The sequence below is a fragment of the Lampetra fluviatilis genome, chromosome 30 (genome assembly GCF_964198595.1).
Source record: "Lampetra fluviatilis chromosome 30, kcLamFluv1.1, whole genome shotgun sequence".
NCBI lineage: Eukaryota > Metazoa > Chordata > Hyperoartia > Petromyzontiformes > Petromyzontidae > Lampetra > Lampetra fluviatilis.
The window spans coordinates 8835334-8851767 of NC_136304.1; the positions used below are offsets into that span (position 1 = coordinate 8835334).

At 52.2% G+C, this 16434-nt stretch overlaps 1 protein-coding gene across 1 annotated transcript; it reads right to left on the bottom strand.

The window, feature by feature from the left end:
- Window positions 1–499: 499 nt before the first annotated feature.
- Window positions 500–16164, bottom strand: B3GAT3 (beta-1,3-glucuronyltransferase 3). The gene is made up of 5 exons (XM_078870544.1): window positions 16037–16164; window positions 12993–13325; window positions 11116–11324; window positions 9598–9888; window positions 500–3084 (listed from the first exon to the last, which is right to left on the bottom strand). Exons 1-5 carry the CDS (start codon window positions 16119–16121, stop codon window positions 2986–2988), a joined length of 1017 nt encoding a protein of 338 aa, XP_078726670.1. The 5' UTR covers window positions 16122–16164; the 3' UTR covers window positions 500–2985.
- Between the last annotated feature and the right edge of the window lie 270 nt (window positions 16165–16434).

A 16434-nucleotide genomic window follows, 5' to 3' on the forward strand; every position in this document is an offset into this window, starting at 1 on the left:
AACGGCAAAATAAATCAAACTCGAGGCTAAATGTAATGCGTATAAATAATATTAAAATCTATTTCAAAGTTAACCGTAAACCCTTAGAAGGAATAAAAACATTAAGCGCTTTGATGAGACGTAACTTTTGAGAATAAAATAGGAAAACACTGGGAGGAACATTGTTTTTTAGCCGATATTATGAGTGTCGCTGGTGATACATCATGTTGGACAAATGTGTAATGGGGGGGGGGGGTGTATATGATTGTTACCTGTGTTCGGAATGGTTTTCAGAGCTGAGATGTAAAAACAAATTGAGCAACGTGTTCTGATGCCAGGTGATGCCTTGCAGATGAATCCCCCAGTATAACGATGCTTTGACAGTGCAAGAGAGAGAGCGACGTGGCATTGATTCTGTTTAAAGTATCCGAGGTGGTGCTCTCATATCAATAAAAAGAGACGGCCACTTTACAGAGATGGGCTCTGCCCAATGTTCATATAAACACCGAGACACATTGGCTCCGAAACTAACTGAATTGACAAAGCCACTCAGAAATTACTTTATTCCTTAAATTAAAATTACAGCACGGTGCAGTATTTACAAATTGCAATCAGACCAGTGCCACGGCCAAGACGCATACCTTTTGAATGGCATTCGTGACCCGGCAGTGCAAACGGTTTAAAACAACAACAAACGAACTCGCCACCTTCGAGGAAAGCATCAACGGCAACGCCTCTCGCGCTGCCGCGTCTTTGAAACTCCACGTGGCTCGTCTCGACGGGCAATCTTCCACGGCTTGCAGGAAGACGATTGTGTAATCTCGGTTACAGAACGGTCGCGCAAGGGAGATGAGCAATTGGGCTCTCGTAACCAAGTCCAAAGCGTCTCCCCTGTTGTTCAAATGAGTGGCCCTGACCTAATGATGGGAGTTCCACATTCCCAATGCGAAGACCAATCGCCCTACAGGACAACCACCGTTTTATTGATCCTGGAGCAACACTGGGTTGAGTTAATTCGCAGGAGTTAAACTTTATAGCCTGGTTGTCGAGTGTTTTGACCACGGGAAATCCAACTGGGAGAAAGTCGGTGTTTAAACTGGTGGGGTTACGACCCAGTTGGGGTTAAACTCAGCCCATCATCTCTCTGGGGTCGTTACAATAAGTACGATGTGGAAAGTCTACCGTGGGTTTGTGGAGGAAACGGTCCCTGGCATAAGATTGTGAAATTGTCATCAATGGCTCGAAGGTCAACGACAGTAGCGCACTGCGTCGTGTGAAGACGAACTAAACTAAAACTAAACTTTATTATTTTACCAGGTAAGGCCCACTGAGCTATTTTTCAGAAGCGACCTGGCAGCAAGTGATAGCCCAACGAAGTGGTTCATCACGTGGAAATTTATAGTAGCAGCCAAATACTCTGAAACGCACGTTGTTTCTAAATGTGGAAGGAAAAGCCGGAGGACCCAGAGAATAATCCACGCGACCACGGGGAGTACATGCAAATTACAAATATACATTTTTCGATTTCAAGCTTTCGTGACTGCAGGGATTCATCTTCTTGGTTCTTTCGGTAAAGTCATGTAGAAGGGAAATAATAAAATAATACAAATAAAACATAATAAAATAATTCTCACGACGTTTCGGCCACAACGCAAGCAGCCGTCCTCAGGTGAAACCAGGTCTGTCGAGGCGACAGCGTCTGAATGAAACAGCACACGTGCTTGGAGCATATATATAAGGCGCCCTTTCCCCCCCTTCCAACCCAGCTTATATATATGCTCCAAGCACGTGTGCTGTTTCATTCAGACGCTGTCGCCTCGACAGACCTGGTTTCACCTGAGGACGGCTGCTTGCGTTGTGGCCGAAACGTTGTGAGAATTATTTTATTATGTTTTATTTTTATTATTTGATTACTTCCCTTCTACGTGACTTTACAAATATACAGTTCGTCAGGGTCAGGATCGAACCCACGACCTCCTGTGTACCGGGCAAGGAAGTTAACATGTCGCCACCATGGCGCCCATGAAATATTTCCAAAGCCGTCGGCGACAGAACTTGCTGCGCATGAGACATACTTAAAGCATGTATCTTAAACAAACATTCTAAAAGGTTCCTGCATGGGAGCTTTAGCCAATTACTCTTTGAGGATCGTTGTATGCAGGAGGTAAACAATCCACATCTACAAGAGAACAAGACTGTGGCAAGTCGGAAGCCCACTTTCTGTTCTACCTCTCGGAGGCACCACCTCATGGTCATGCACCTCATGTCTCGCATGATCTTTGCATGGTCCACCAATCCCACCTCCAGGCGTGTCACCACCCAGACCCACATACAAGGCGTGAACGCAGGATGTCAACAATGCATTCTCGATGTCTGAAATACTGCCATCTGTTCCCCGCCACCCCTGTTGGTCATATATGTTGACAACTGTGGTCAACAGACAGGATTTCTGCTTTGTCTCGTACAGACAAGTGCTGAGGCTGACGCGGCAAATGGCAAAAAGGTGGTGTGGCCAACACCATATCGTCACCCTCGTTCCGTCTGTTGGTATGTTACGGACTTCTTTAGATACAAATTTACAGCTGAGTTGACCTAGAGGAGTGATTGCTGGCCATGTTGCACCAGTCGTGCAACATGGCCAGCAATCAAACAAGGTTGTCAGGATCATAGCGCGGTGCGCTAAACACCGTATCGCCTTTAATCAGGCTGTCGAGGCAAGTGCTGTTAGCGAGCACCTACAAGTATGGCACACGAGGGGTTGAGTGGTCAGCACTCGGCCACCTTTGTATCCCCAATGCTCACGTTTACACACCGCACCAGGTGCTCATTTAAGCCCGAGCCAACCTCAGGGAGGCCCAGGACCAGTTTATATATGTCGGTGATCTTGGCCTTGAGCGGGAATCGAACTCGGCTCGCCGGGTTTGTAGCGCGGAGCGATACCCACCGCACCGCCGCTCCACACACACACACACATCTACTCTAGTCCGCAGCGGCCGCCTGCGGACCTCACACTTCTACGGCCGGGTTGGACCCCTTGCCCTGTTTCACCAACACCTCCTCCTGCTTCATCTTGGGCCGCTCCGTGCGTGTGTGCCACACCAGCACCTGCCCACACACAGACACACAGACACAGCGTTGCTCCTGCACGACCCCCAGACAGCAACGGAGTGCGTGCATGTGCACACGTCTTGCAGGTGCACTTTTCCGCGTTGTAATACTTGTACTTGTGCGAGTCCGAACACCTTTACACGGACGTGTTATGGAGCATCCCTGCTGGTGCGTACATTTCTTTAGAACTGCTTTTTGTGTTGAGTTCGTTCTCCTAACTTTATACCTCCGATTAGCAGTTGGCTACGTACGGTGGTGCGAATGAAGTTCAACATGCATACACCAACACGCAGCATTTGTGTGTGCCTTTGTGAGTGCGGGGTTATGCCTGTATTAGTTTGTGCGTGTGTCAGTGCAAGGTTTGCGCGTGTGTGTGTGTGCGTGTCAGCGGCAGTGCGACTGCCTTTGTGTGGGAGGGCTGTGTGACGGCGAGTGTGGCGTGTCTGTGTAGAAATGACTTGTACGATTGAGTTGCTTTATGCCTATGCAAGCATGTTGCTAATGCTCGCGTGACCTCGTGCTATCCCTCCCTGTCATCTCGTGTTATTATTCATGTGATCTGATGTGATTATACCCATGTGACCTGGCAGGAATATGCTCATGTAAGTGAAATATGCGCCATCAAGCGAGTGAAGTGTGCGTGCCTGTCCAACCTTTGATGGTCATGCCACAGGGATCTGGTGGTTGTATGCCTGTGAGTGTGCTGCCCATGTGGGTGTGTTGTCTGTGACCCTGTGAGTAGCTGCCCATGTGGGTGTGTTGTCTGTGTGGGTGTGTTGTCTGTGTGGGTGTGTTGTCTGTGTGGGTGTGTTGTCTGTGTGGGTGTGTTGTCTGCGTGGGTGTGTTGTCTGCGTGGGTGTGTTGTCTGCGTGGGTGTGTTGTCTGCGTGGGTGTGTTGTCTGTGTGGGTGTGTTGTCTGTGTGGGTGTGTTGTCCCTGTGTGGGTGTGTTGTCCCTGTGTGGGTGTGTTGTCTGTGTGGGTGTATTGTCTGTGTGGCTGTGTTGTCTGTGTGGGTGTGTTGTCTGTGTGGGTGTGGTGTCTGTGTGGGTGTGTTGTCTGTGTGGGTGTGTTGTCTGCGTGGGTGTGTTGTCTGCGTGGGTGTGTTGTCTGTGTGGGTGTGTTGTCTGTATGGGTGTGTTGTCTGTGTGGGTGTGGTGTCTGTGTGGGTGTGTTCTCTGCGTGGGTGTGTTGTCTGTGTGGCTGTGTTGTCTGTATGGGTGTGTTGTCTGTGTGGGTGTGGTGTCTGTGTGGGTGTGTTGTCTGTGTGGGTGTGTTGTCTGTGTGGGTGTGTTGTCTGTGTGGCTGTGTTGTCTGTGTGGGTGTGTTGTCTGTGTGGGTGTGTTGTCTGTGTGGGTGTGTTGTCTGTGTGGGTGTGTTGTCTGCGTGGGTGTGTTGTCTGTGTGGGTGTGTTGTCTGCGTGGGTGTGTTGTCTGTGTGGGTGTGTTGTCTGTGTGGGTGTGTTGTCTGTGTGGGTGTGTTGTCTGTGTGGGTGTGGTGTCTGTGTGGGTGTGTTGTCTGTGTGGGTGTGTTGTCTGCGTGGGTGTGTTGTCTGCGTGGGTGTGTTGTCTGTGTGGGTGTGTTGTCTGTATGGGTGTGTTGTCTGTGTGGGTGTGGTGTCTGTGTGGGTGTGTTCTCTGCGTGGGTGTGTTGTCTGTGTGGCTGTGTTGTCTGTATGGGTGTGTTGTCTGTGTGGGTGTGGTGTCTGTGTGGGTGTGTTGTCTGTGTGGGTGTGTTGTCTGTGTGGGTGTGTTGTCTGTGTGGCTGTGTTGTCTGTGTGGGTGTGTTGTCTGTGTGGGTGTGTTGTCTGTGTGGGTGTGTTGTCTGCGTGGGTGTGTTGTCTGTGTGGGTGTGTTGTCTGCGTGGGTGTGTTGTCTGTGTGGGTGTGTTGTCTGTGTGGGTGTGTTGTCTGTGTGGGTGTGTTGTCTGTGTGGGTGTGTTGTCTGCGTGGGTGTGTTGTCTGCGTGGGTGTGTTGTCTGCGTGGGTGTGTTGTCTGCGTGGGTGTGTTGTCTGCGTGGGTGTGTTGTCTGTGTGGGTGTGTTGTCTGTGTGGGTGTGTTCTCTGTGTGGGTGTGTTGTCTGCGTGGGTGTGTTGTCTGCGTGGGTGTGTTGTCTGTGTGGGTGTGTTGTCTGTGTGGGTGTGTTGTCTGTGTGGGTGTGTTGTCTGCGTGGGTGTGTTGTCTGTGTGGGTGTGTTGTCTGCGTGGGTGTGTTGTCTGTGTGGGTGTGTTGTCTGTGTGGGTGTGTTGTCTGTGTGGGTGTGTTGTCTGTGTGGGTGTGTTGTCTGTGTGAGTGTGTTGTCTGTGTGGGTGTGTTGTCTGCGTGGGTGTGTTGTCTGTGTGGGTGTGTTGTCTGTGTGGGTGTGTTCTCTGTGTGGGTGTGTTGTCTGTGTGGGTGTGTTGTCTGTGTGAGTGTGTTGTCTGTGTGGGTGTGTTGTCTGCGTGGGTGTGTTGTCTGTGTGGGTGTGTTGTCTGTGTGGGTGTGTTCTCTGTGTGGGTGTGTTGTCTGTGTGGGTGTGTTCTCTGTGTGGGTGTGTTGTCTGTGTGGGTGTGTTGTCTGTGTGGGTGTGTTCTCTGTGTGGGTGTGTTGTCTGCGTGGGTGTGTTGTCTGTGTGAGTGTGTTGTCTGTGTGGGTGACGGTGTGTTGTCTGTGTGGGTGTGTTGTCTGTGTGGGTGTGTTGTTTGCGTGGGTGTGTTGTCTGCGTGAGTGTGTTGTCTGTGTGGGTGTGTTGTCTGTGTGGGTGTGTTGTCTGTGTGAGTGTGTTGTCTGTGTGGGTGTGTTGTCTGTGTGAGTGTGTTGTCTGTGTGGGTGTGTTGTCTGTGTGGGTGTGTTGTCTGTGTGGGTGTGTTGTCTGTGTGAGTGTGTTGTCTGTGTGGGTGTGTTGTCTGTGTGGGTGTGTTGTCTGTGTGGGTGTGTTGTCTGTGTGGGTGTGTTGTCTGTGTGGGTGTGTTGTCTGTGTGAGTGTGTTGTCTGTGTGGGTGTGTTGTCTGTGTGGGTGTGTTGTCTGTGTGAGTGTGTTGTCTGTGTGGGTGTGTTGTCTGTGTGGGTGTGTTGTCTGTGTGGGTGTGTTGTCTGTGTGGGTGTGTTCTCTGTGTGGGTGTGTTGTCTGTGTGGGTGTGTTGTCTGTGTGGGTGTGTTGTCTGTGTGGGTGTGTTCTCTGCGTGGGTGTGTTGTCTGCGTGGGTGTGTTGTCTGCGTGGGTGTGTTGTCTGTGTGGGTGTGTTGTCTGTGTGGGTGTGTTCTCTGCGTGGGTGTGTTGTCTGCGTGGGTGTGTTGTCTGTGTGGGTGTGTTGTCTGTGTGGGTGTGTTCTCTGTGTGGGTGTGTTGTCTGTGTGGGTGTGTTGTCTGTGTGAGTGTGTTGTCTGTGTGGGTGTGTTGTCTGCGTGGGTGTGTTGTCTGTGTGGGTGTGTTGTCTGTGTGGGTGTGTTCTCTGTGTGGGTGTGTTGTCTGTGTGGATGTGTTCTCTGTGTGGGTGTGTTGTCTGTGTGGGTGTGTTGTCTGTGTGGGTGTGTTGTCTGTGTGGGTGTGTTGTCTGTGTGGCTGTGTTGTCTGTGTGGGTGTGTTGCCTGCGTGGGTGTGTTGTCTGCGTGGGTGTGTTGTCTGCGTGGGTGTGTTGTCTGCGTGGGTGTGTTGTCTGTGTGGGTGTGTTGTCTGTGTGGGTGTGTTGTCTGCGTGGGTGTGTTGTCTGCGTGGGTGTGTTGTCTGCGTGGGTGTGTTGTCTGCGTGGGTGTGTTGTCTGCGTGGGTGTGTTGTCTGCGTGGGTGTGTTGTCTGTGTGGGTGTGTTGTCTGTGTGGGTGTGTTCTCTGTGTGGGTGTGTTGTCTGCGTGGGTGTGTTGTCTGCGTGGGTGTGTTGTCTGTGTGGGTGTGTTGTCTGTGTGGGTGTGTTGTCTGTGTGGGTGTGTTGTCTGCGTGGGTGTGTTGTCTATGTGGGTGTGTTGTCTGCGTGGGTGTGTTGTCTGTGTGGGTGTGTTGTCTGTGTGGGTGTGTTGTCTGTGTGGGTGTGTTGTCTGTGTGGGTGTGTTGTCTGTGTGAGTGTGTTGTCTGTGTGGGTGTGTTGTCTGCGTGGGTGTGTTGTCTGTGTGGGTGTGTTGTCTGTGTGGGTGTGTTCTCTGTGTGGGTGTGTTGTCTGTGTGGGTGTGTTGTCTGTGTGAGTGTGTTGTCTGTGTGGGTGTGTTGTCTGCGTGGGTGTGTTGTCTGTGTGGGTGTGTTGTCTGTGTGGGTGTGTTCTCTGTGTGGGTGTGTTGTCTGTGTGGGTGTGTTCTCTGTGTGGGTGTGTTGTCTGTGTGGGTGTGTTGTCTGTGTGGGTGTGTTCTCTGTGTGGGTGTGTTGTCTGCGTGGGTGTGTTGTCTGTGTGGGTGTGTTGTCTGCGTGGGTGTGTTGTCTGTGTGAGTGTGTTGTCTGTGTGGGTGACAGGGTGTGTTGTCTGTGTGGGTGTGTTGTCTGTGTGGGTGTGTTGTTTGCGTGGGTGTGTTGTCTGTGTGAGTGTGTTGTCTGTGTGGGTGTGTTGTCTGTGTGGGTGTGTTGTCTGTGTGAGTGTGTTGTCTGTGTGGGTGTGTTGTCTGTGTGAGTGTGTTGTCTGTGTGGGTGTGTTGTCTGTGTGGGTGTGTTGTCTGTGTGGGTGTGTTGTCTGTGTGAGTGTGTTGTCTGTGTGGGTGTGTTGTCTGCGTGGGTGTGTTGTCTGTGTGAGTGTGTTGTCTGTGTGGGTGACAGGGTGTGTTGTCTGTGTGGGTGTGTTGTCTGTGTGGGTGTGTTGTTTGCGTGGGTGTGTTGTCTGTGTGAGTGTGTTGTCTGTGTGGGTGTGTTGTCTGTGTGGGTGTGTTGTCTGTGTGAGTGTGTTGTCTGTGTGGGTGTGTTGTCTGTGTGAGTGTGTTGTCTGTGTGGGTGTGTTGTCTGTGTGGGTGTGTTGTCTGTGTGGGTGTGTTGTCTGTGTGAGTGTGTTGTCTGTGTGGGTGTGTTGTCTGTGTGGGTGTGTTGTCTGTGTGGGTGTGTTGTCTGTGTGGGTGTGTTGTCTGTGTGGGTGTGTTGTCTGTGTGAGTGTGTTGTCTGTGTGGGTGTGTTGTCTGTGTGGGTGTGTTGTCTGTGTGAGTGTGTTGTCTGTGTGGGTGTGTTGTCTGTGTGGGTGTGTTGTCTGTGTGGGTGTGTTGTCTGTGTGGGTGTGTTCTCTGTGTGGGTGTGTTGTCTGTGTGGGTGTGTTGTCTGTGTGGGTGTGTTGTCTGTGTGGGTGTGTTCTCTGCGTGGGTGTGTTGTCTGCGTGGGTGTGTTGTCTGCGTGGGTGTGTTGTCTGTGTGGGTGTGTTGTCTGTGTGGGTGTGTTCTCTGCGTGGGTGTGTTGTCTGCGTGGGTGTGTTGTCTGCGTGGGTGTGTTGTCTGTGTGGGTGTGTTCTCTGTGTGGGTGTGTTGTCTGTGTGGGTGTGTTGTCTGTGTGAGTGTGTTGTCTGTGTGGGTGTGTTGTCTGCGTGGGTGTGTTGTCTGTGTGGGTGTGTTGTCTGTGTGGGTGTGTTCTCTGTGTGGGTGTGTTGTCTGTGTGGATGTGTTCTCTGTGTGGGTGTGTTGTCTGTGTGGGTGTGTTGTCTGTGTGGGTGTGTTGTCTGTGTGGGTGTGTTGTCTGTGTGGCTGTGTTGTCTGTGTGGGTGTGTTGCCTGCGTGGGTGTGTTGTCTGCGTGGGTGTGTTGTCTGCGTGGGTGTGTTGTCTGCGTGGGTGTGTTGTCTGCGTGGGTGTGTTGTCTGTGTGGGTGTGTTGTCTGCGTGGGTGTGTTGTCTGTGTGGGTGTGGTGTCTGTGTGGGTGTGTTGTCTGTGTGGGTGTGTTGTCTGTGTGAGTGTGTTGTCTGTGTGGGTGTGTTGTCTGTGTGGGTGTGTTGTCTGTGTGGGTGTGTTCTCTGTGTGGGTGTGTTGTCTGTGTGGGTGTGTTGTCTGTGTGGGTGTGTTGTCTGTGTGGGTGTGTTCTCTGCGTGGGTGTGTTGTCTGCGTGGGTGTGTTGTCTGTGTGGGTGTGTTGTCTGTGTGGGTGTGTTCTCTGCGTGGGTGTGTTCTCTGCGTGGGTGTGTTGTCTGTGTGGGTGTGTTGTCTGCGTGGGTGTGTTGTCTGTGTGGGTGTGTTGTCTGTGTGAGTGTGTTCTCTGTGTGGGTGTGTTCTCTGCGTGGGTGTGTTGTCTGCGTGGGTGTGTTGTCTGTGTGGGTGTGTTGTTTGTGTGGGTGTGTTGTCTGCGTGGGTGTGTTGTCTGTGTGGGTGTGTTGTCTGCGTGGGTGTGTTGTCTGTGTGGGTGTGTTGTCTGTGTGGGTGTGTTGTCTGCGTGGGTGTGTTGTCTGTGTGGGTGTGTTGTCTGTGTGGGTGTATTGTCTGCGTGGGTGTGTTGTCTGTGTGGGTGTGTTGTCTGCGTGGGTGTGTTGTCTGCGTGGGTGTGTTGTCTGCGTGGGTGTGTTGTCTGCGTGGGTGTGTTGTCTGTGTGGGTGTGTTGTCTGTGTGGGTGTGTTGTCTGCGTGGGTGTGTTGTCTCCAGGTGAGCGTTGCGTCCTGCACCTCGGTGCAGTTTCTCGCTCGCGGCTCGAGCTGCTCGGCCGAGGTGAGCGACACGAGCAGGCTCGACTCCAGGTCCCCGCGCGCCGCGTCCGGGTCGAAGGCGGCTTGCGGGTGCGACACGAGGAGGCTCAGGCTCACGGCGAACCCGGCCATGTCGATGGGGAACGGACGCTCTGGCCGCCACGCCGTGTGGAACGACGCGACGCGGCCCTCCACCACCACGGGGCCCTCGAAGCGCAGGCCGCCCACCAACCCGACCGGCCACACCGACACGCCGCGAGTCCAGCGCATCTGGGGGTGTGGCGGTGGGGGGGGGGGGGAGCGAGCGGTGGTGTGGTGGTTAACACGCCGCGCTACAAACCCGACAACCCGAGATTCATTACCGCTCATGGCCAGCAGCGAATGTCTGAACCTGCCCCTTGGCCTCGCCAAGGTCGATTCAGTCTTAAATTAGTACCTGGTACAGATGTGTAAACATCAGTATTACTGCTCATGGCTAACAGTGAATACCTGAACCTGTGCCTTGGGCCTCCCCGAAGTCAATTTAGCCTTAAATGAGTAGCTGGTGCGGTTGTGTAAACATAAGCACCGAGCAGACAAAGGGAGCCAGGCATGGTGATGGTCACACCATCCCCTCGTACACCAATTACAGGTGATCGCTAACAACAGGAGACCCAACAGCCTAAGTAGACTATACGAGGGATCTTTGTGGAAGTGGGGAGCACAGTGATCTCACTGGGTCCGTTCTGTGACCTGCTATCGAGCGTTCAACACTTCACGTGGCCTCAAAGTACACCCAAGTTGGCACCAGTATGGTGGTGATGTCACCGCCACTTTAGTGGCAAATGGCAGCTGGTGGATTGAAGGCTCGTTAGTAAGAGATCACAGGGACCCAGTCGTTATAATATTTCATGGGCGCCATGGTGGCGACATGTTAGCTTCCTTGCCTGGTACACAGGAAGTCGTGGGTTCGATCCTGACCCTGACGAACTGTATATTTGTCTTTCGATTTAAAGCTTTCGTGACTGCAGGGATTCATCTTCTTGGTTCTTTCGGTAAAGTCACGTAGAAGGGAAGTAATAAAATAATAAAAATAAAACATAATAAAATAATTCTCACGTTTCGGCCACAACGCAAGCAGCCGTCCTCAGGTGAAGAACAGGTTTATTATTTTATTACTTCCCTTCTACGTGACTTTACCGAAAGAACCAAGAAGATGTATATTTGTCATTTGCATGTTCTCCCCGTGGTTGCGTGGATTATTCTCTGGGTCCTCCGGTTTTTCCTTCCACATTTAAAAACATGCGTTTTAGAGTAACCGAGATGACAGATGCACCACCTGTCTTTCCCATTGTGCCACCTTGCTGCGTTTTAGATCTCTGCTCGCTGTCCGTCTCGCTCCTACTTTTTGATGTTAGAAGGCAGCCAGCCACCTCCACTGCCTAGCATCGTCCCGAACGAGCCTCCTCCACCTTGACGCCACTGGCATGATGTATGGACGCGCACAAACACACACACCTCCTCGAAGAGCTCCAGGCTGTACGTATTGTCATCGTCGGCAAAGTAGACGACGGCACCGGTGTCGGCGGCGCGGTGCTCGCGGAGCCAAGCGATGCCGCGATTGCGCTGCAGGACCCCCCGTGGCTTCAGCCAGCGCGGGTCCGAGTCCGCGAGCTTCATCCGCGAAGGAGTCGCTGCGTGCAGCTGCGTGTGCTCGAGTCCGGAGCCTGGTCGGGGTGGCGGAGAGTGGGAGAAGACGACAAAAAAAAGCACCGCGCTATAATGTGCGTGCGTGCAAATCTGTGGTTGTTGTATGTTTGGGGTGGCGGCAGTGTCGTGGTTAGCGCGCTGCACTACGAACATGGTGGCCCCGGGTTCAAGTCCCGCTCACGGCCACCGCTAGTGACAATTATTTCAACCGGTCCTGGGCCTCCCCTAAGTCAACTCAGCCTCAAATGAGTACCTGGTGTGGTGTGGCGCTGGCCACCCTCCCCCTCGTGTGCCGTGCCGGCTTCATCGGTGCTCGCTAACAGCATTTGCCCCAACAGTCTGTTAAGGCTATACAGGGGATCTTTGTCTTTATTTTCGTTGCATCTTTAAGATTGTACGCTTGTGTCAGTGTGTTATCGTGCTTGTATATGTCCGTGCTTATGTGCGTGTGTCTGCATGCTTGTGTACGACTGCGACTGTGGATTTGTCCGTGCATGTCTTATTCTGTGAACGAGTTTGTAAAAGCGTCTGCTAGCAGGTGCATGTGTTTCTGCATGTTTGTGTGTTCATGCATGCGCAATGCAGTGCAAAACACTGCCGCTCTAAAAACCAATGTTGCAGCCAATCAGCAGAGCACATCCGTTCCCTAACCCCAACCCTTATCCGTCCACCTGTTTTCACATTCATGTTTGTGTTTCTCCCATTACCGTGCCCCTATGGGACCCAAAACAGCAGCTCTATATTACTTCTTCATTTCGGTAATGACAGGGATGAATGAACACCTTCCTGTCTCATGTTTTCTTATTCTAGGAAATGCCTGACAGTTTGTGGTGAACTTTAATTTTTTAATCCAGCTTGGTCACAAAGTTAGTTGGCCTTTAAAATATCCATAATTCAGTTCCCGTTAATATTTGTGATTAATTTATGACGATGTGATAAAAGGCTAATTGAATGTGATTATTCAAGTCAATTTCGTCTACTTTACGAGACAGAGGAAGTTATTGAGGGACCATAATTGGGGTATTTCATTTCTGTACGAAATAATATAGTGAATAGGTCTGCTAATTTAAAAACTTGACCAATTGGAATCATACAACTGCGTAGGATTCTGTTGCTGGTGCTGTGTAGCTCTACAATGTATTTTCGGGTTGAACCGCGTGTTGTTCCACACGACGTCTGAAACTTTGCTCTACGTGCCGGGAAGCTTCTTCAGGAACTGAAGCTGGAATAATATTTCATCCTGCACCAGACAGAACAACTGCAGATTTGGGAAAGAAAGTTGGACCGACTGCCAAAACTAAATTAGCCGACCTACCAGGTAAAGCCCACTGAGCTACATAGTTCTTTTTCAGAGCGACCTGGCCACAAATGATAGCGCAAGTGGCTTATCATGTGGACATTTTTAGCAGCCATATACTCTAAATGCATGTTTCTAAATGTGGAGGGGAAAACCGGAGGACCCGGAAAAATAGAACATGCAAACTCCAAATTACAGGCATCCGGGTTGTGATGGAACCCACGACCTCCTGCATACCAGGCGAGGGAGTTCACATCTCGTCACCATAATGCCCATCTCGTGACCATGCCTGCAACACAACTGGAGTCATCTGACAAAATTGTCGCCAAACTGCAATTGGCGGCTGCGGCTGCAGCAGCAGTAGCAGCTGCAGCGCCCGCCGTCGTACCCTCCAGCAGACGCCGCACCAACGCCGACGGCTCCTCCGCGTCCTCCACCAGCACCCAGTGGAGCGCGGGCACGAGCACCAGCGTGTGCGCCAGGCGGGTCAGCTCAGCCTTTTGCACGAGGCGGGCATACGTGGGCGTCACCACGTAGATCGTGGGCAGCGGCCGCCCGTCATCGTCGCCGCCGTCGTCGTCGCCGCCGTCGTCGTCACGGCGCCCGGCACCGACGCGGTCGCGAGCGCGCGCCGCCCTGCGCACGCGTCGCAGCTCGGAGAGAAGCTCCGACTCGCGCTGTTCGGCCGCCACCAGGTGCGTGCGGCAGTCGCACGACTGGCCTGCAAGAGAGAGCGGCGGGGGTGGGGGGCATGCGAGCGCGCACAAGGTGCGCACGACGAGTCAGCACCGGACGGCGAGACGGAATGTCGTCCCTGGGTTCAGCCGCAATGTTTGAAATGCGCTCGGAAACGCTCCGCCTCGTTCGACGTTTTGCCTTCGTTGACTACGGTGACATAATTTACAGGGCGAACGTCAATTCGACCTTGGATCAACTAAACCCAATGTATCATTCAGCCTATTGATTCGTCTTGAGTTCCAACTATTCAACATCCGAATCTGGTTTTCGGTCACTGTCAGCAGGAGAAATATACGTTTTGCCATACAGAATTTCTCTACGTGACTTTCTCGGGACTTGCAGCAAATATGGTTTGATGCTTCCAGTTCAAACCCGTGCCACCTAAGACACATCACAGGGATGCAGTGAGTGCACTGCCGTGAAGGCAAATAACTGTTTTGGGCAACCCTCGCTTTCCTTTAATGTAGCATATTCCCTCACACTAATGATATCTTATCGGCAAAAGTGGCCCCCATCTGAAAATGCATTAAGAACACTGGACTATATCGCTATGGCAATTGCCTATCGGCTTTTGTTCTTGCCGATCGACAATTGGCTATGATTATCGCAAAATGGTTAAGCTCACTGGCTAAAACTATTGCCTATCGGCGACCGTCTACGGTAATTGCCGGCTGGTCATTGTTTATTGGCTATCTACCCATTGGACAACAACAGAAACATCAAAGATTAACCCGTAAAAACAAAGTTTTTCACTATAAATCCTTTATATGCGTGGCATCGGTTTTATTTTATTATTCATTTCTGTTTTTCTTGAGTAAGAGTTTCATTTTTATCACATTGGTATTTAAAATTAAATATGAAAAAAAAAATTCCTAAAAAGTGGAACATTTTGGAAAAAATGTTTCACGAAAATAAATTGTCACGCACAACGAGTATGTGTGCAAAATGTCAGCTCGATTGGATCACGGGAAGTGGGTTAAAAAACGACCGAAAGATTTGCACGGTCGTAAGCGCGCAAGCAAGCAAACAAATTAACTTAATATAAAGGATTTAAAACGCGTGTTGTTCGTAAAAATTAAACGATCCGGAGAGGGAGAAAGACCTAACAGAGAGAATGAATGGGCTTGACGGCGACATAAGAGATTGGTGCAAGAAAGACGTGAGCACTACTTGAGAATATTGCATAGCTGTCAACCCATACGGTTTAACTCCGTACTCTTGTACAGGGAAATTGAGTTTTCAGGTCCATACGGCATACAGCCGTTTCAATACGGGCAAACATTTTGTTGTCTTTCTCCCTTGTGATGGGACTGACTGTTGAGATGAACGTTGAGATCCATCAGGGCACGGGGTGACCAATAAGTTCTGAACTGCTCTGCAATAAGGTAGGACACTGATAAGGGGTTGACAGGTATGATGTTGGCACTGCAAGGCAAGAGGAGGAAAGTGTAAACAGATGACGAAATTCGCAGTGGACACCTCCGGGCCCACCTACCTGCCCACGTGGATTGGGATGACCCTTTTGACCCAGCGAGATCACTAGCAGATTCAACCGTCTGTGCTCCCCACTGCCACAACGATCTCTCGCATAGTCTACGTAGGTTGTTGGGTCTCCTGCTGTTAGCCAGCACCTGAAGATGACCCTTTTGACACACTGAGCTATGACTTTATTGAGAGCGTATTGCCTATGGGGGGGATGCTATTTGCCTTATTGGGGCTTTGCTGCTGCTGATGCCGGAGGAGGCTCGTGAAGGACGCTGCTGCTACTGGGCAATTGGAAGCAGTCGCCCTCCAGCAACGACGGAGGGTAGAGGAGCGACGCTCACAACAACGAGCGGAGCGCCGGGCGGAAAAAAACGCACCAAGTTGGCACAGTCGGGGGGTACAGCTGGTGGTGGTGCATCTACCGGTCATCTCAGCCAACGCATGGCACCTGCAGGGTCTGTCCTGAGACCTCCTGCACCTAGCCTGGCACAGTAGGGGGTACAGCTAGTGGAGGTGCATCTACCGGTCATCTCAGTCAGCTAACCCCATGACACCTGCAGGGTCTGTCCCGAGACCTCCTGCACCTAGCCTGGCACAGTAGGGGTACAGCTGGTGGTGCATCTACCGGTCATCTCAGTCAGCTAACCCCATGACACCTGCAGGGTCTGTCCCGAGACCTGCACCTAGCCTGGCACAGTAGGGGTACAGCTGGTGGTGCATCTACCGGTCATCTCAGTCAGCTAACCCCATGACACCTGCAGGGTCTGTCCTGAGACCTGCACCTAGCCTGGCACAGTAGGGGTACAGCTGGTGGTGCATCTACCGGTCATCTCAGTCAGCCAACCCCATGGCACCTGCAGGATCTGTCCCGAGACCTCCTGCACGTAGCCTGGCACAGTAGGGGGCACGGCTGGTGGTGCATCTACCGGTCATCTCAGTCAGCTAACCCCATGACACCTGCAGGGTCTGTCCTGAGACCTGCACCTAGCCTGGCACAGTAGGGGGTACAGCTGGTGCATCTACCGGTCATCTCAGTCAGCTAACCCCACGACACCTGCAGGAGACCTCCTTGCCAGCGACACCTTGGGACACTTCACGTGGCGGCCTCTACGTGCACCTAGCCTGGCACGGGCGCCGTGTCGGCGTTTGTCCGCCGCTTCGTGGCGAATGGCGGGGGGGTGGGGGGGGGGTGCAGTTGGTGTCCGTTACCGAGCTGCGAGAGGGCGTAGAGGAGGCCGCCGCACGACGCCACGAAGTAGAGGAGGAAGAGGCTCTTGAGACGGAGCCGCGCCATTTGGGTGGCTCGCGACGTGATGTGAGGAGGGTGGGGGGCACGTGGGGGGGGGGGGGGCACGTGGGGGGTGCAGGCAGCGATTTAACAATCGCGAAACGGCGGCGTCGCGGCAAGCGCGGCTACCCGTAGCGCGCCGATGTCGATTGCCTCCCTGTATCGCTCGGATCGATTCGAGGATCGATGCCTCGGTTGGTGGCGTTTTGTAGTTTTGTCAGTACGCAGCCAATGTCGGGGAGGAGGAGGGGCGTGAGTTGATACAACAGTCGTGCGTTAGTGGAGTTGTGCGTGTGTACGTTTGAGTGTTGCGGCCGTT

Excerpts from the sequence above, each read along its gene's own strand:
- B3GAT3 (XM_078870544.1), bottom strand. The coding sequence starts at position 16,121 with ATGGCGCGGCTCCGTCTCAAGAGCCTCTTCCTCCTCTACTTCGTGGCG. Across the intron at positions 13,326-16,036 it reads CTACGCCCTCTCGCAGCTCG|GCCAGTCGTGCGACTGCCGC; the intron begins GTAACGGACACC and ends TCTCTCTTGCAG. Across the intron at positions 3,085-9,597 it reads GAGCGAGAAACTGCACCGAG|GTGCTGGTGTGGCACACACG; the intron begins GTGCAGGACGCA and ends GTGTGTGGGCAG.